At 44.4% G+C, this 19,765-nt stretch overlaps 1 protein-coding gene across 2 annotated transcripts in view; it reads right to left on the bottom strand.

The window, feature by feature from the left end:
• Positions 1 to 8,739: 8,739 nt before the first annotated feature.
• Positions 8,740 to 19,765, bottom strand: part of AMDHD1 (amidohydrolase domain containing 1) — a 32,355-nt gene continuing 21,329 nt past the window's right edge. Inside the window, exons 6-9 of one of the 2 annotated variants that reach the window (XM_007523202.3) lie at positions 18,397 to 18,521; positions 13,745 to 13,838; positions 12,189 to 12,349; positions 8,740 to 9,830 (exon numbers count right to left, since the gene is read on the bottom strand). In XM_007523202.3, coding sequence (XP_007523264.1) covers positions 9,743 to 9,830; positions 12,189 to 12,349; positions 13,745 to 13,838; positions 18,397 to 18,521 — 468 coding nt within the window. In that variant the 3' untranslated portion in view covers positions 8,740 to 9,742. Of the gene's footprint in view, positions 9,831 to 12,188; positions 12,350 to 13,638; positions 13,839 to 18,396; positions 18,522 to 19,765 lie in introns of those variants that run through there. The other variant, XR_009550885.1, reaches the window with a different exon arrangement.

Raw genomic sequence — 19,765 nt, 5'->3', positions numbered from 1 at the left:
AGTAATGGTTTTATGCAAAATATAAATATAGTCTCTATACATTTGGGAGTTTTCTTTTTTTAAAAAAAAAACACAGCGGTGGGTGGTAGCGCACTGGGTTAAGCACATAGTACGAAGCCCAAGGACCTGTACAAGAATCCTGGTTTGAGCCCCCGGTTCCCCACCTGCGGGGAGGGGTCACTTTATAAGCGGTAAACCAGTTCTGCAGATGTTTCTCTCTGTCTCTCTCTCTCTCTCTCTCTCTCTATTTTCCCCTCCCCTCTCAATTTCTCTCTGCCCTACCCAATAAAGTGGAATGGCCCTCCAGAAGCAGTGGATTCTTACTGCAGGCACTGAGCCCCAGCGATAATCTTGAAGAAAGAAAAAAAAAGCCCACTGATGAAGGGGGAAAGGTGGGCGTGCTTAATAGAACACACAATGATTGAAAGCAAAAATACAGTAAATGGAACGTTGTCATGGGGCCTAATCTGTAGGTCTAGAACTCAGCATGCAGTCTCCACAGACCAACCCCGCCTGAGTCAGCCATTTGGAGCAACATCAAGGTTCTGTCTGGGTCCAAATCAAAACCAAAAGAAAATATTAGAACAGTTGCTTCCAAGGAAGAGTTATCACACCTTCTAACCCACAAGCCTTGGGCCAATTTCTGCCCTGCCTATCCACACACAGAGAAACTATGTCAATTGTATTCCAGGCAAGAATAGGCAACCACAATTTTGGAAGGAGCATAAGTATTGCAAAAAAAAAAAAAAAAAAAAAAAGCTGGCAGAAACTCATGTCAGCTCAGTGCGTAGGTCAGATGAGTCTAGAGGAATCTTGTGGCACAGGTTGCAAATTCTAGGCATCTGCTAAAATCCACAGAACACTACACTTTAAGTGGGTGAATGGTGTTTCCTTTGCATGAGTAAAGAGGACTTATATTGGCTGGGGGTATGCATTGACCTGTTAATGCCCATGTCCAGCAGAGAAGCTATTTTAGAAGCCAGAACACCCACCTTCTGCTCCCTAAAGAGAATTTTGGTCCATATTCCCAGAGGGATAAATGATGGGGGGAGGGGGTCAGAGGGCTCGGTACCCCCATTCCACCAGGACCCGAAGCATTTGTCACCAGGAGTCTTGTGTTTATACTATCAATGAAAGAGAATGAAATATAGAAAGCACCAGAGGAAGCCAGACACTGTTTCTCTTATCTGAGAGAGATGAGGAAAAAAGGAAAGACACTTGAAGGAGTAATAGGTGAACTAGAAAGGAAGTGATGGCAGGACTGTTGAAATAATGGGAAAAATATATACATACATATAGTTATAGAATCAGCTCATATCAGTGATCTTGGGAGAACTACTGCAGTTTCCAGTGGAGGGGATGGGACACAGAACTCTGGTCATGGGAAATGTATGAAATTATACTCCTATTATCTTAACAGTTTGGCAAATCAATACGTGTCGGGGTAGCAACTCGCAAGAGAGATGACCCAGGAACCAAGCTTGTGGCGGCAAGGCCGTTTAAATCTTTATTCATCCGAGTGCCCCAGAGTCGGGTGGTAGCACACCTGGCTAAGCCACGTGGCACAAACCGCAATGGATGGCTGGCGTCAGCCTTCCGGTCAGTGCCCATATGCACTCCTCCCGGCCAGAAACCAGAAACCCCCCCAGTCGCAAACGGAAGTGGCTTGACAGTACCATACATGGTTAGGAAAGGGGTGGAGAAAGGTAAAGGGAAAGGTAGGGACTTCCTTAGCAACTGTTGCTAGGGGTTTAACTGGTAGGATCAATAATACCCTGTGGGGAAATAGGGAGGAGGCCTTAAGTCATTTGTTAGACAAAGCAGAAGATTGACATGTCAATAATAAGAGGGTGGGCCATAGTATGAAGGAATGCAGGGTGGAGCAGGGGGAGTTGGCTTAATGTTTTAAGGAATGCTGAGCTCCTGGAGGCAGAAAAATGCAGGGTTTCTGGAGACAGGGAGGGACTGACAGGGAAGAAAAAAACTGAGTCCGTGCTTCTTCCAAGCTCTACCTTGCAAGAGGGAGTCTGACAGGAAGATTCATTTCCTCAGTTTCCCATTTTTCAACGGGAAAAGCCTCACCACCATAAAGCTCAACCTGTTTCTCACAGTATTCCCAGCATACATGAAATCAGTAATAATAATAAATCAGTCTAAAGGAAGCTTTATTGTCTTTGTTTAGTAATTTGATGAAGGGACCTAGAGGTGGCACAGTGAATAGAGGCTGAGCCTGGAAGCACGGAGGTTCTGAGTTTGAGACACCTGGTAGCCCCTGTGCTTGAGTGAAACTCTGCTTTTCTCTATTTCCAATAAATAAATAAATAAGGCTGGGTGGTAGTGCACCCAGTTGAATGCATATGCTACAATGGGCAAGGACCCAGGTTCAAGCCCCAGGACCCCACCTGGAGGGGTGTTGTTAAATTTGGGGGCTCCAGCTGGCTGGGCTAGTGTTGCGGCGGTAGAGAGAGACTCGAGGACACACGGCTGGGCTGAGAAGCTGCAGTTTAATCTTTATTCACGAATGGGCAAATCACGACACCGTGTGCTTCTCCATCATTCTCCCTCTGCCGCTGCTGCTGGGACTCTGGACATACGGGGTCCTAAGCATACGGGGTGGGGAGAAAGAGGGACACGAAACTAGCAAGGGCCAAACCATTTCTCTCAGAGGTGGGGGAAGGAGGCCAAACCAACACGAAGAATACCAACATATTCCCCCTTTTCTTTTTAACTAAATGATCACAGTATCAGGGGTGTGGGGTGAACAGAAACCTATATCGTACAGGCATTTTCAAAAAAGAAACTGGCACAAACATGGAGAAACATGTAAGCGGGCAACAAGAACCAGTGTGCTGCCCAGGGAAGGCCTGAGGGGGCCATTTTTTGCCTCTGTGGGCAAAACTTTATCAGCTTAAAAAAAAAACATTTCCTGCCTCTGGGGGGCGTACTTGCCTCGAAGGGCATTTTCTAGCATGGGGGGAGGGTGAGGCCTAGAGTCCCAAGGTATGGCTGCAGTCAGTCTTTGAGAAACCCAGCAGCATAAGGGAAGCTGCTAGTTTTGTGCAGAGTGTCCGAGGCGGACCAGTGATTCTGATAGAAGTCCAAAGCAGATGTCCACCGAAGAATTGCCAGGGGGGTGAATTGTTGTACATCTGTCTCGATGGGGAATGTCAGCCATCGGAATTCTGCTTTTCTGTAGAGAGCTTGACAGCTGCAATTCACTTACTTATGAAACAAGACTTGTAGCAGGTTAGAAGTTTACCACAATTGATAACTATCACAATTGGAAGTCTCTTCCAGCATGATTCTAAGGCTATTTAAAGTTTAAACAATAAAATGTGGAAAGGCAAACATGAACCATAGAAAGAAAAAGGCCTCAGGCATGAGAATTATTAGCATAACCATAGCGCAATCTAACGTTTCTAATTGAGAAGGAATTTGAGAGTTTTACATATCAACAAAGTCTTTTTAACCTTTTGTTACACCCATTCAAGATGGAGACACACCCTAGGTGTGCGCAGGTTTTTTTTTTCAAGACCAACTTAGTTAAAATATATTGATTGTTAACTAATTTTTACCTCAGACTTTAAATGTAAGTTAATTTTATCTTTATGAGAATTACGTTGAAAACCTTTTTCATTTAACTTTGGTAAGAATTTAGCCTTAAAGTTACATTTTTTACCTTAAAGTTAATGTTACCAAACTTTAAACACACACATACACATGGTCTTTAATACACAAGGAGAGAAACTTTTGTTACAAAGACATGTCATTTCAAACACGAATTCAGATCTGTACTGTCTTAGCCATTCAGGGAGTGCGTTGTCCAGCTTCACTTCTAGGAATTGCAGGTTGCGATCTCTGGACGAATCTCTGCGTATTTTAGCTCGTCTGCCTTCAGACCCTAGCTGAGGATCTCGGCCAGGGGGCCCAGTCTCGGCAGGGAGCCTGCAGTCTCGGGGGGGGGGGGGTCCGGGATCTGCCCAGACTTCATAGCACGAGGGCGGGCGGGCCAGCCATGCAGAAGGCGTGGGCTGAGGTGCCTCGGGGTGGTGACCAGGATAGGCTGCCGCGGCCCTGCCCCATGGCCCTGCCATGTCAGCTGAGCAGCGTGGAGGGAGCCCACGCCCAGTGCTCCACGCCATGCGGCGGAAAGCCGGCTCAGGCGGGCTGGCGTTGGGCTCCTGCGGGCTGGCATTGGGCAGAAACCACAGAGTGTTCCAGAGATAAATGTTCCAGAAACAGCAAAACAGTCTTGTGAAGAAAGGGCAGAGGCCTTTGGAGATCTCTTCACAAGCAGAAGAGAAGGCCATAGTACATAGGTAGCCAAATTGTCTTCACTTATCTGAGAGATGCGCAGGTCAGGTCCACGTGGGCACCATTTGTCATAAAATGCGGGGGCTCCAGCTGGCCGGGCTAGCTTTGCGGACAGAGAAGAGACTCGGGGACACACAGCTGGGCTGAGAAGCTGCAGTTTAATCTTTATTCACGAATGGGCAAATCACCACACCATGTGCTTCTCTATCATTCTCCCTCTGCCGCTGCTGCTGGGACTCTGGACGTCCTTAGCATATGGGGTGGGGAGAAAGAGGGGGCGAAACTAGCAAGGGCCAAACCATTTCTCTCAGAGGTCGGGGGAAGGAGGCCAAACCAACACGAAGAATACCAACAGAGGGGGAAAGCTTGACAAGCAGTGAAGCAGTGCTGCAGGTGTCTCTTTTTGTTTCTCTCTATCTCCCCCTTCACTCTCAATTTCTGTCTCTAGCTAATAAATAGTAATATATTTTTAAAAACCACATCAACAAATTAGTAAAATGCTTTTTTTTAAAAAAGTAATTTGGTCAAGAAAGAGCTATATGTAATTTAGACTAGTGAGACATAGAAGGATATTACCAGAGGCTGCTAAGAAAATGTTTACTCGCTGGGGCCAGGCGGTAGTGCACTGGGTGAAGCACACATGGTACGCAGGGCAAGGACCCACACAAGGATCTTGGTTCGAGCCCCCAGGTCTTCACCTGCGGGAGGTGGGGGAGTCGCTTCACAAGCGGCGAAGCAAGTCTGCAGGTGTCTATCTTTCTCTCCCCCACTGTTTTCCCCTCCTCTCTCAATTTCTCTCTGTCCTATCTAATAAAAAATGGGAAAAAATGGCCTCCAGGAGCAGTGGATTCATAGAGCAGGTACCGAGCCAGTGATAACCCTGGAGGCAAATGAAAAAAAAAAAAAAGGAAAGAAAAAGAAAAAAGAAAGAAAATGCTTCCTCTGCTAAGAGTCAAGGCAGTCAGCCTTTCTCCTCTCCCTGCAAACTTGAATGAGGAAGTATGGCACACCTGTCGGACAACCAGCCCGATCTAGGAAGGAAGCTGACCATGGGGTGATGCCAATATTGGGTGGCAGAACTGTAGGAGAAAAGGGATTTTTGACCTTCTAATATGGTTCTCAATGAGCTACTCCTGCAGCCTGCCCTTTCTCTGAATTTTCAGTGGTGAACTAGTTAATTTCCTTTTTTTTTTTTTACAAAAAGATTTATTTACTAACATGATAAAGAAAGGAAAAATAACCAGAGCATCACTCTGATGCCAGAGATCAAACTCAGACCTCATGCTTGTTATTCCAGTTCTCTAGACACTTACCAAAACCCCCCTGGGTTGTGACTTTATCTCACTTTTAGTTTATTTCAGCCAAGGTTTGGTACTTGTAGTAGTTCACACCCTACCTACCATTGAAACTTTTAAAAATATGTTTTATTTATTTATTTATTTTAATGAGATATGGAAAAAAGAGAGACAGAGAGATACCAGAGCACTGTCCAGCTCTAGCTTACGGTGGTGCTGGGGACTGAACCCAGGACCTCAGAGTCTCAGGCAAGAAAATATCTTGCATAACCATTTATGCTATCTCCCCAAGCCAACCACCGAAGGAAGCTTAATGAAGGTACCACAGAAAACCGAAGTCTGTCACACCAGCTTTCACACCAGGAGGAATGTTTATTGCTATTCGAGCCCACAGTCAGAGACGTTGCTGTGTATGAGCTTTGCTCCCCAGCAGGAACTACAGGGAACTCCAAGGATGGCAGGATGCCGCTTTGGCGTCTCCGTCACTGCTCTCTCTTGTTCTCTCTAGCACATGTGCGCTCTTCCCCTCCATTTTCTTGTTCTCCTATCCTCCCACTCAAAAGCTATAGAGTAAGAGAGAAATGGAGAGAGGAGGGGAAGACAGAGAGGGTGAGAGAAAGACAGACACCTGCAGACCTGCTTCACCGCTTGCAGAGTGACCCCTGGCCTGCAGGTGGGGAGCCGGGGGCTTGAACTGGGATCCTTACTCCAGCCCTTGTGCTTTCCATTATGTGCGCTTAACCTGCTGCACTACCACCCAGCTCCCAAGTGTCTCTCTTCCTAACCTCCACCTCTCCTCTCATTTTCTGGCTGTCTCTATATAATAAATAAATAGAGATTTTTTAAAAGTGTCATGCTAAACTTTAAAAAGAGAAAAAGAAAGAAACTGATACACTGTTCTTTCTTAAACCCATGAATGCCAGATGGTAAAAAGGCAATGTGACATCATTCAACAGGTGAGCTAAAAGAGGGCTTCCTCTTTCCTGCCCTTTGGAGAAAAAAAAAAAAAGCTATAGAGTAGAAGTTGAGCTTTGAAGGCAGTTTAAGGGTTACTGTATGTGCACAAGGCCATGGGTTCATTCTCTAGAAGTACAGCAGGTTTTTTTTTTAATGACTTCTTCAAATATATTTTTAAATATTTATTTATTTATTCCTTTTGTTATCTTTGTTGTTTTATTATTGTAGTTATTGTTGTTATTAATGTCGTTGTTGGATAGGACAGAGAGAAATAGAGAGAGAAGGGGATACAGAGAGGGGGAGAGAAAGACAGACACCTGCAGACCTGCTTCACCGCCTGTGAAGCGACTCCCCTGCAGGTGGGGAGCCGGGGGCTCGAACCCGGATCCTTAAGCCGGTCCTTGTGATTTGCGCCATCTGCGGTTAACCCGCTGCGCTACCACCCGACTGCCTGTTTTTAAGAAGTTGAATTTTTCTCTTGAATAGTAGCCAGTAACTTTAAAAAGTTGAGAAAAGAAATGTTTATCTAGCCCAATGTAGAGCACAGAGTAGGGAATCTCAACGTTTCAAGTGCCAGCTGAAGAGCTTTCTACTTAGACTTCCAGTACCTGATACCTCCTACCCTCTCCACCAATGGATTCTATAAGGGACAATGTTCACTTGCATAACAAAAGTATCTACTATGTTAAAATATATAGTTATAGTTATAGTTAAAATCAAGTTATTCCGGGACTCGGGCGGTAGCGCAGCTGGTTAAACGCACTTGGCACAAAGCGCAAAGACCAACGTAAGGATCCTGGTTCAAAGCCCTGGCTCCCCACCTGCAGGGGAGTCGTTTCACAAGCGTGAAGCAGGTCTGCAGGTGTCTTTCTCTCCCCTCCTCTGTCTTCCCCTCCTCTCTCCATTTCTCTCTGTCCTATCTAACAACAACGGCTACAACAGCAATAAAAACAATAAGGGCAACAAAAAGGAAATAAATAAATATTTTAAAAAATCAAATTATTCTTTTAGTACCACTTGTGTTTCAAAAACAATCCCGGGAGTGGGGTGGTAGCGCAGTGGGATAAGCGCACGTGGCTCAAAGCACAAGGACCGGCCTAAGGATCCCGGTTCGAGCCCAGGCTCCCCACCTGCAGGGGAGTCGCTTCACAGGCGGTGAAGCAGGTCTGCAGGTGTCTGTCTTTCTCTCCCCTTCTCTGTCTTCCCCTCCTCTCTCCATTTCTCTCTGTCCTATCTAACAACAATGACATCAATCATAACTACAACAATAAAACAAGGGCAACAAAAGGGAATAAATAATATTAAAAAGAACCACTCCCAATTCATTAAAAAGAACTTCAATGGCACCCCAATTTTAAGAAGTTCCAACCAGTGAGAATGATAGCCAAAGTCCAGTGATGCACTGTTACCATAGTCCAGCAAGAGGGATGCTGATCAGATCTATTATTTTATTATTATTATTATTATTCTTTAAAATTATTTTTACCAGGGCACTGCTCAGCTCTGGCTTATGGTGGTGCAAGGGATTGAACCTGGGACTTTGGAGCCTCAGGCTTGAGAGTCTCTTTGCATAACCATGATGCTCTCTACTTGGCCTTGATCACATCTATACTGAACATAGGAACGCCTCATTGCTCCGTCCTCTATGAATCTGAAATGGACAATAATCTTGACTATCAATGTTTACTTCTCAGGTCATTTCTTTTTAAGTAGGATGAAGTTTGGTAATGCAGCTTGGCTAAGATAATTAAAACATCTTAAAAGACTCAAGTAAACTTACATGGCCTTAGAAACACCTACTTGTGTAAATAGTCTTCCACTTTTTTATTGTTGTAGTTATTATTGTTGCTGTTATTAATGTCATCGTTGTTGGATAGGACAGAGAGAAATGGAGAGAGGAGGGGAAAGACAGAGAGGAGGAGAGACAGACACCTTCAGACCTGCTCACGGCCTGTGAAGCGACTCCCCTGCAGGTGGGGAGCCAGGGGCTCTAACCAGGATCCTTATGCCAGTCCTTGTGATTTGCACCACCTGCACTTAACCCTCTGCGCTACCACCTGGCTCCCTATAGTCTTCTACTCTTTACGAATAATTCTGTAACTGTCCGTCTCCCAAAAAGCTTTCCTGGATGCTGCAGCATATTTGCTTCCTGAGCTGTAAAGAAGCAACCATAATAATGAGAGCAAATATTTATTGAAATCTCTATATTTTTCATACACTTGTAAAGTGGAGGATCAAAACACAAAAGCAATTTCTCAAGAATACATTACTGGATTTGGTGGAAAATTCATTGCAAAAAGGCCTTTGTACCCATGACTGAAATAATGAATCTTGGAATTCTGCTATGAGCTCGGTGCTTAGGACTAAAGAGAGATTTGACATTGGTGCCTTCCAATGACATTGAGAAAGACAAACCACATGGGGAAATGAAAAGTTATTTGCTTATAACAGAAGCCTATATATATATTTTTTCCCTTTTTGTTGCCTTATTTTTTTATTGTTGTAGTTATTATTGTTGTTACTATTGATGTAGTCATTGTTGGACAGGACAGAGAGAAATGGAGAGAGGAGGGGAAGACAGAGAGGGGGAGAGAAAGACAGACACCTGCAGACCTGCTTCACCGCTTGTGAAGCGACTCCCCTGTAGGTGGGGAGCCGGGGGCTCGAACCGGGATCTTTCTGCCGGTCCTTGTGCTTTGCGCCACATATGCTTAACCCATTGCATTACCACCTGACTCCCAGAAGACTATATTTTGATTTAATTTGGGTTGTAGCACATGGATTGTCCACCCACACACAGTCCTTCCCCCCCCCCCCACAATGTTATTTAAAGACTGAAATTTGAAAAGCAGATATAAAGTGAGAATTTCAAGCCAGGTCTATTCAATTGCCAATCTGCTCTTCCCCACAAAGGCACTTTGGCGACACTACATTGCACTAATCTTCAGTTTCTGTAACAAATCTGTAGAAAAGGAGTCACTCTTGGAGTACTGTCACCACAACTGAGCTTCTCTGTTGACATCTGCAGGTGCAACATGTTTAGACTAGTCAGTCTTGGGATTTTCAAGGGGATTAACACTTATTTAGGCTTAGAGGCCTCATTCTGGTACACTAAGAGACTGTAACTCTTAAGACAGCTCCTATTGACTTACTGCAGTTTACAAATGCCAGAACTGTCACTTTTTATAGACAACTTTTCCTTTAGTTATAACATGTTCAATTAATTGATGATGCGCTCCAAACTGGTAGATCAAATGCTCCCACCTAGAAAGAAACCAAACATGCAAGTCAAAAAACTGTCAGTAATACTGATTTTAATATATTATTTTTCTATTTTTTTAATTTATTTTTATTTTTTTATTGAGAGAGATAAAGATAGAAATATACATATGGAGAGAGAGAGAGAGAGAGAGAGACCAGCAGTGTTCAACTGTTCAATTCTGGTTTATGGTGGTGCTGGGGATTGAACCTGGGACCTTTGATGCCTCAAGCATGAAAGACTTTTTGCAGGACCATTATGCTGTCACTCCAGCCCTAAAAATACAGTTTTTTTGTTTTTTTTTTTTACAATCATCTGTTGGTCTGCTTGTAAATTCTGCTTCTAAGACCCCTTCTGTTGCATTGCTTTTGCCGCTGTGGTCTATTTACATCATCACTGTTTTGAGACCCGCACTGGTTTAATCCCCACTGGTTTGCACACTTTTTCCTTCTCCCCACCCCCTATCCTACATACTTCCTCTTCTGACCTGACACTTCCGGCCCAGGAGATATATATATAGGACAAGATTGTGATTAGAGATAGCTAGATCACACTGCATTCCCGCTCAATAAAGACTGAACTGCGTCCCACTCAGCCATGAGTCCATGGCCATCTCTTTCACACCCGTGAAGCTAGCCCGGCATCTGGCGCCTGAAACAGGGACCAGCAATCATCCATTGGTATCTAGGTGTTTTGTTTGTTTGTTTTGTTTTGTTTTGTTTTTGCCACCAGGGCTGTCACTAGGGTGTGGAGCCTAAATGAAAAATCCACCATTCCTGGAAGCCTTTTTTTTTGTTGTTTTTTTATCTTTCTTTCTTTTTTTGACAGAGAGACAAATGACAGGGGCGGGGCTGCTCCAGCACTTAGGAAGCTTGCTCTTGAACCCTGGTCTTTGCACATAGTAATTTATATTCTACCTGGTGTGCCAACACCCAGCCCCTGGATTTAGACATTTTTAAAATTTTATTTATTAATGAGAAAGATAGGAGGAGAGAGAGAGAGAAAGAACCAGACATCACTCTGGTACATGTGCTGCCAGGGATCAAAGTTGGGTCCTCATGCTTGAGGTCCCAAGAGTCGAATGCTTTATATACTGTGCCACCTCCATGTCATCTAGACTTTTTAATAGTACAGTTTTCTCTAATTTATGATAAGTCAAATACTGTTTTAACTACACAGTTTCAGTAATCTTCAAACATTTTATTCAAGGGGCCAGGTGGTATAGCACACAATTTCCATTACAAGGACACAGGCTCAAAGCCCTGGTCCCCACTTACAGGAGGAACCTTCATGACAGGTGGAGCAGTGCTGCTGGTGTCTTATCTTTTTCTCTCCCTTTCTGTCTCCCCCTTCCTGATTATTTTCTCTCTGTCTCTAGAAAAAGAAAGGAAGGAAGGAAGGAAGATAAGAGAGAAAATGTATTTAATTCAGTGATGTATGAATGGTAACATCCGTGTTATTTTCAGTAGACAGAATGATTTTTTTTTTTTTTTTTTGCCACCAGGGTTAGCACTGAGGCTTGATGCCTGCACTACGTGCTCCTGTTGGCCCATCCGTTTCTCCCATTGTTGTTGTTGCTGCTGCCGTTGTTGTTGGATAGGACAGAGAGAAATGGAGAGAGGAAGGGAAGACAGAGAGGGGGAAAGAAAGACAGACACCTGCAGACCTGCTTCACTGCTTGCGAGGTGACCCCCTGAAGGTGGGGGGCAGGGGGCTCCAACCGGGATCCTTGAGCCGGTCCTTGGCACTACACATGATGTGCACTTAACCTGGTGCATTACCACCACCACCATCACCCCCCATTCTCTTCTTATGAACATGAGGTCCAAGAGCTATAGTAGGATCAAGAATCCACAGAATGTGCAACTTTTTAACATTTAGAGTAAGATCCCAACTGTGATATTGGAGGCCAGATGGTAGCAGTCTGCAGGTGAGGAATAAGAAACTAGGAAGAGAAAAACTGAAGCAAGGCTCTGGGGATGGGGATCCAACAGGAATGAGAAGCCAGGGAAGACATGGAACAGAACCAGAGAAAGCAGCTGGAGTGGGAGCTGGTGTGGCCCAGTGCAATCAGAAGGTCAGAAGCCAGGCAGAAAACAAAAACACATGTTCCAGGACACAAGTCCAAAGACCAGGTAAACGAAGCAGAAGCCTAGGGAGTGTGAATGATGTAAGACAAATGAAGAGACCAGGAAACCTGGGTTTGCCCTGCAAACAGAACGCTTGGAGAGATCCTGTGGGTGGAAAAAGGTGAAGGTAAGTTTCTGTGTCTACACAGAGTCTGACAGTAACAGTTAGCGGGATGGGAGCTGAAATGAGGTATACCATGACACAGGCAGAAAATCAGCTGGGAGAATGCCTACCTGGGTGAACTGATGATAATGAGATCTCCCTGTTTGCCGACTTCCAAAGACCCGTGTGTGTGCGATTTCCCCAGTGCATATGCTGCATTGATGGTGGCAGCAGCCAGTGCCTCAGGCATGGACATCCTCATGTTTACACAGGCCAAATGCATCACCATTGGCTAAGACAGGAAGAGGAAGTTGGTGGAGGAAAGTAACAAGATGGCGGCTGCTACCCAGGACATTCCACACTATGGCACAAGTAGAGGTTGTAAGACGTGTAGCTGGGATGAACTAAACAGATTTGGGAAAGTTTAAATCTATACATCAAGATCCTTATGCTTTGGAAAGAATCCTTCATTATAGAGATTCTCACCCCTACATACCTCAAATGTGTATTTAAGGTTTACTGATAACTTTTTAAGGCCACTTAACTATGTAAGTTAAGTTCACATCCTCCTTCACTCATTAAACTTATGTAGGTCAATGCTTTTCTTTGAGAGAAGAAAGTGGTTATTTTTTAAATCATAATAGCCAGGGTTGAATCATGAAATAATGCAACCAGAGCCTTCCATCTTCAGTCTATGCCTAGTGGAGTTTACGTGGTACAGAAATAGCCACTTGTGCTGTCTGGATCTTCTTTTCTTGTTTCACAGGAAAATACTTTTAGCACTTTAACAGTAAATGTAGTAGTTAAAATGCTTGATCCTCTTGGTACATATGCAGTACCTGGTAGATAAGTAGTACAGAAAGACAGACTAGAAAAATATCAAAAGGCTTTAAGGTTAACAATATTTATATACTTTTCCCATATTCAGGAGCTACTCTGCCCTAATCCACCTCTCTAGTCCTATTTCCGGCTCTGACATAATCTCCCCAGACAATACCTTGGATCTACCTGCATGTTAGCTGTCAGGCTCATGCAAAATTGGCAAAGTCATGGACTCCTTGGATTATACCTAGAATAGACCTACTAGATTCTTCCAAAATAAAGACCCCAAATCTTATCTGCTATAGCCTTACCTTTAGGTTCCCGACTATTAAACAATTTGCTCTGCTTTATATCTTAATGCTTTTTCAGCCACCAATTTGCAGATGCTACCATGATACCAACCTGACTTCCCTGCATGATGACTTCAACTATGTGTCCTGGAGCCTTACCTCCTCAGAGCTCTGCCCTACTAGGGAAAGACAGAGACAGGCTGGGGGTGTGGATCCACCCACCAACGCCCATGTCCAGTGAGCGGAGAAGGAATTACAGAAGCCAGACCTTCCACCTTCTGCACCCCATAATGACCCTGGGCCCATGCTCCAGGAAGGATAAAAAAATAGGAAAGCTTTCAGTGGAGGGGATGGGATATGGAACTCTGGTGGTGGGAATTGTGTGGAATTGTACCCTTCTTATCCTACAGTCTTGTCAAACATTATTAAATCAATAATAAAAAGAAAACAAGTAAGATAAAATAATTACCTCACGAGTAGTGAAGCAGGGCTGCGGGTGTCTTATCTCTTTCCCTCTAAACCTCCCCCTCCCCTCTCAGGTTGTGTCTCTATGTAGATAAAGTAGTAATAATTACCATTGAAAAGCAATAGGCATTAGGGTTAAAATCACTGCCCAGAGAAACGATTACACCTTCATCTAACATCTTCCTGGCTCGAGGTTGCTTCAGCCTAACAGAAGGAAAATGGGAAAAATATGTCAGCCTCTAGAATTGAAACTTTTGAAGAAGAGACATTCACAACAGAAATGGACTTACAATGGCTGATCCTTTCATGTTCTAGAATAAGAGACAGAAACTCAAAGTGGTGAATGGTGGAGTCAGGAGGAATCCTAGGACTCCAGTTTGTTGTGACTCTGCTTTTGAAACGACTTGACCTACTTCTTTCACTTGGGGTTATCTCGGCAACCTTCATATCTATTCAGATATCCTTGCTAAGGAAGAGAAACATAGTGTGTGACTAGTTTTCAACTGTAAGAAACATTTTCAAGACTCCAAAATAAAAAATTAATTTGTTTGATGAGGAATAGAATTGAACTTTTAGTGGTGAACTTAATGTAGTGCATACACAGATTCTCAAAGATGCACACTTAAAACTTGTAATTACAATGTCACTTTGCAATTTTTTATATTTATCTCTACCTACCTCTTTTCCATAGGGGGAAACACAAACATTTCTATAGACACTTTAACATCTTTTTAATATATATTTATTTAATTTATTTATTCCCTTTTGTTGCCTTTGTTGTTTTATTGTTGTAGTTATTATTGTTGTTGTCGTTGTTGGATAAGACAGAGAAATGGAGAGAGGAGGGGAAGACAGAGAGGAGGAGAGAAAGATAGACACCTGCAGACCTGCTTCACCGCTTGTGAAGCGACTCCCCTGCAGGTGGGGAGCCAGGGGGGGGGGGGTTGAACCGGGATCCTTATGCTGGTCCTTGTGCTTTGCACCACCTGCGCTTAGCCCGTTGCACTACAGCCCGACTCCCCCACTTTAACATCTTAAAAGTCGAATAATCTAAAACAGAAAATGTCTGCACTTCTAGACTGGGTGTTTCCTTGACCTCCTTTGCAAAATGTTAATTCATTCTTTAGGGCATGAGGCAAAACCCTGATACAAAGTAAAGTATTGAGGACAGATTTTATCTAGTAGTAGCAAGATATTCTTTTTTTTTTTTTTTTGCTTCCAGGATTATCGCTGAGGCTCGGTGCCTGCACTGCAAACCCACTGCTCCTGTGGCCATTTTTTCCATTTTGTTGCTGTTGTTGTTGCTATTATTATTGTTGTTGCTGCTGCTGCTGTTCTTGTTGGACAAAGAGTAACTGAGAGAGGAGGGGATTCCAATGTTTCTGTAATCTCTCATGCTGTGGAATGTGAGTTTGACTTGACCGATACCTTCATTCTGTTGTCATCAGCCTTGGTAGGCCTCCCTGACTGAGGGGTGGTGTTGAGGTAAAAATCACCAACTGTCAGGGGGCACCGGGTGCAGTGGGTTAAGCGCATGTGGTGCAAAGTACAAGGACCAGCGTAAGGATCCTAGTTCGAGCCCCCAGCTCCTGACCTGCAGGGGAGTCGCTTCACAGGCGGTGAAGCAGGTCTGCAAGTGTCTATCTTTCTCTCCCTCTCCCTCCTCTCTTGATTTCTCTCTGTCCTATCCAAGAACAACAGCAGTAACAACAACAATAATAATAACAACAGCAATGATAAACAACAAGGACAACAAAAGAGAAAAAATAGCCTCCAGAAGCAGTTGATTTGTAGTACAGGCACTGAACCCCAGTGATAACCCTGGAGACCAAGAAAGAAAGAAACAAGAAGAGTAAAGAAAAAAAAGGTAAAAATAAAAATCACCGGCAGGCTGGGAGTATGGATCAACCTGTCAACGCCCATGTTCAGCGGGGAAGCAGTTACAGAAGCCAGACCTTCTACCTTCTGCATCCCACAGTGACCCTGGGTCCATACTCCCAGAGGGGTAGAGAATGGGAAAGCTGTCAGGGGAGGGGATGGGATACAGAGTTCTGGTGATGGGAATTGTGTGGAGTTGTACCCCTCTTATCCTAACAGTTTTGTTAATGTCTTCTTTTTAAAATAAATAAATAAATAAATAAATAATCACCAAGTGCCTACTCTTTAACTAAAGAGAAGAATAATAGTAGTCACAGAGGATACTAGAATACTATATCCATGTGCTTATAAAAATCATACTACAGTTGAGAAAAATGCTGAGATGTTCCTTTCTTCTCTTTATAAAAGTTACCTCCATGGGAGTTGGGCTGTAGTGCAGCGGGCTAAACACAGGTGGCGCAAAGCACAAGGACCGGCGTAAGGATCCCAGTTCGAACCCCGGCTCCCCACCTGCAGGGGAGTCGCTTCACAGGCAGTGAAGCAGGTCTGCAGGTGTCTGTCTTTCTCTCCCCCTGTCTTCCCCTCCTCTCTCCATTTCTCTCTGTCCTATTCAACAACGACAACAACAATAATAACAACAACAATAAAACAACAAGTGTTGTATGCTTTACATTGGGTTCTAGTTCTCCCCTGCCGAGAGAACTGGATCAGTCCTGTTAATGCCCCGCCCCAAGGAAACCCGCCAGAGTTCCAAAGTGCGAGAGTTCCTGAGTTCCAGAGGGAGAGAGTTGGAGAGTTCCACAGTTGGAGTTTCAGAGTTGCAGAGTGCCAGAGTTTCAGATTTACAGAGTAAGAGAGAGTTCCACAGTTGGAGAGTGGCAGAGTTTCAGAGTTGGAGAGCAAGAGAGGGTTCCTGAGTTCCTGAGTTGCAGAGTAAGAGAGAGTGCTTGCACCTCCGCAAAGAGACAACTCCGCAAAGAGTTCTGTTTGGTGATTAGTTTGTCTTAGTTTATGAATCGTTGTTCTTGAATAAAGAAATACAGCTTCCCTGCCCAGCCGTTGTCTCCGCGTCTCTGTTACCCGCCCGTGAACCTAGCCCGGCAAGAGCCGCCGAATTTTAACAACAAACAAGGGCAACAAAAGGGAATAAATAAATAAAATAAATATTTTTTTTAAAAAAAGTTACCTCCAGCCTGGGTTTTCAGTTCCCGAGGCAGAGTCTCTCAACGTTGGCATGGTTCAGATCTGTGGTTGGATGACCATGAATCCTGGAGCGCTGTTCAGGGGACTGTGGGGGTTTAGCAGCACCCCGGCTTCTACCCACAGATGCCAATAGCACCTCCTAGCCGTCACATCCAAAGGAGTTAAATGGTCTCCAAGACTTGGCGTATTGCACCAAAGTAAAAGACTCTGGGGTGAGTGGGGGGGAGGAGGGAATACAGGTCCAAGAAGGATGGCAGAGGACCTAGTGGGGGTTGTAGTGTTGTGTGGAAAACTGGGAAATGTTATGCATGTGCAAAGTATTGTATTTACTGTCGAATGTAAAACATTAACCCCCCAATAAAGAAATACAAAAATGTCTCCAAGGAGCAAAACTGCCCTTGAGAACCACTGTCCCACAGCCATAACTGCAGAACTGCTCCTGACAATGACACACCCCAACTGCACAAAAGGAGCTCCTGAGAGAATCAGAGGATCTCTGCGGAACTGGTCCTAGGACGTCAACACAAGGGCTTCCCTGGAAGTGGGACACTGAATGCCTCAAAAGGCCTCGGCCTCATACTTAAAATAATAAGCTCAAAAGGGGTTATGAAAGGTGGACTGAGTGTGCTCCACTCCTCCTACAGGACACACATCAAAATTCCTGAGGAGATTTTTAAAAATCCTTGTCTCCTCTTTTTTCCTACCCCCAGCATTTGAGAGAATTGTTGTAAACCACTCATCCCCTCTTAGAAAGCAGCTCACGCAAGATTCTGAATACTACTACACATCCCTAACATTTTATGTATGTGTCTAACTAAAACATTTATCTCATTGTTTTTCCAATCTGAAAGTAATGCAGGGAGCTAGGTGATGGTTGAGCACATATATTACCATGCACAAGGCCCAGGGTTAGAGGCCCCCGTCCCCACCTGCACGGGGGATGCTTCATGAGTGGTGAAGCAGGTCTGCAGATATCTATCTCTTTCCCTCTCTATCTCCCCTCTTAATTTCTCTCTGTTCTATCAAACATAATATAAAGGGTGGGGGAAAAAGGAAAAACATGGCCAGTGGTAGTGTGCGGGCATCAAGCCCCAGCAACAACCTGCTGGCAATAATACAAAATTCATTAATTAAATGAATTTTAAAAATAATATATTTAAAAAAACTGGATAAATCTAAAGAAAAACTTGGGGGGAAAGGGAAGCGCCACTCTCCCTAATGACCACTCAGAGGCAACTCATTCATGAGCAGCACTCCAGAGTTGCTATCTCCCATGAGCTAAGTGTTTTGTTTATCTTTTTTTAAAATTAATTAAGGTATTCCCTTTTGTTGCCCTTGTTTTATTGTTATAGTTATTACTGTTGTCGTCGTTGCCGGATAGGACAGAGAGAAATGGAGAGAGGAGGGGAAAACAGAGAGGGGGAGAGAAAGATAGACACCTGCAGACCTGCTTCACCGCCTGTGAAGCGACTCCCCTGCAGGTGGGGAGCCTTCACAGGGATCGAACCGGGATCCTTACGCTGGTCCTTGTGCTTTGCGCCACCTGTGCTTAGCCCACTGCGCTACCGCCCGACTCCCAAGCTAAGTGTTCTTGATCTGCATGTCACAGGACATAGAAGAACAATGTAGAGTTAAGTCTGTACTCCTCACAGACTGTACTGGGGGATGAGAGTGGCGTCACCTCAGCATGTAGGCCGTGGTGGGCAGAAGGACAGCAGAGCACTTGGCCGTTGCCATGGCAGCAATCCCTTCATCACTCACTTCTTCCAGGTGGCTGATGGCACGTGCTCCCAGTTCAGCCCCGAGCTGAGCGGAACAGGCAGAGAGAAAGAGGTGTGACTATCACAGGGCCGACAAGTCGACATAGTACATAATACATAGACAGGCTTTCTTACAAAAGTGAACAGTACTCTACTACGATTTCTCGCTAGCCACTTTCTGTAATCACAAGCCCCTATGTAGATAAAGAACTTATAATGGACATTCATTTGAAAATTAACAAGTGTGCTATTTCAAAACCATCTTTTCCCCTAGAGCACTTCTCAGCTCTGACTTACAGTAGTGGAGGGTTTGAACCTGGGACCTTGGGAGCATAATGATTATTGTTTAACCACATCTCCATGACCCAACCTTTTTACTTTTATTTATTTATTTATTTATTTATTTATTTATTTTTTGACTCCAGGGGTATCAGTGGGACTCGGTGCCTGCACTATGAATCCATTGTTCCTAGAAGCCACTTTCTCCCATTTTTATTTCATTTTTGTTGCCTTTGTTGTTTATTGTTGTTGTTGTTGTTGCTGCTGCTGCTGCTGTTGGATAGGACAGAGAGAAATTGAGGGAGATGGGGAAGACAGAGAGGGGGAGAGAAAGACAGACACCTACAGACCTGTCTCACTGCTTGTGAAGCGACTCCCCTGCAGGTGGAGAGCCGGGGGCTTGAACCAGGATCCTTACACCAGTCCTTGTGCTTCATACCACATGCACTTAACCCACTGCACTACTACCCGGCCCCCTAAAATGTTTTTAATGTAGTACCACTGGGGAGTGAATCCAGGGCCTCACACATGACATACAGCTCAGTCAACCCCTCAGGTTCAATTTTTCATACATTGCTTTTTCTGAGAGAGGGAGAGAGGTGAAAAAAAAAGGGAGAGAGAAAGGAGAGAGGTCACAGTATGGCTTTCTTATCCATGTAGCGTTGCAGGTGCTAGGGAAAGGTCTCACACACAGCCTCACTTGGACTCTGCCAGATGAGCTATCTCCGCTCCCTCAAAATTATTTTAAAACTACCTGCCTGTCTCTGCATCATCTCCCTGTAAATCTCTCTTGTGCGATAAAATAAGTCTTTACTTTTTTTGTTTTTGTCTCCAGGGTTATCGCTGGGGCTAGGTGCCTATACTACGAATCCGCTGCTTCTGTGGCTGTCTTTTCCCACTGCTGTTGTTGCGGTTATTGTTGTTGGACAGGACAGAGAAACTGAGAGAGGAGGAGGATATAGAGAGGGACAGAGAAAGACAGACACCTGCAGACCTGCTTCACCACTTGTG

Source organism: Erinaceus europaeus, chromosome 7, assembly GCF_950295315.1.
Source record: "Erinaceus europaeus chromosome 7, mEriEur2.1, whole genome shotgun sequence".
In the NCBI taxonomy this organism is placed as follows: domain Eukaryota; kingdom Metazoa; phylum Chordata; class Mammalia; order Eulipotyphla; family Erinaceidae; genus Erinaceus; species Erinaceus europaeus.
Note: the sequence above shows the minus strand (reverse complement) of the source record. Positions and strands in the feature narration are given on the sequence as shown.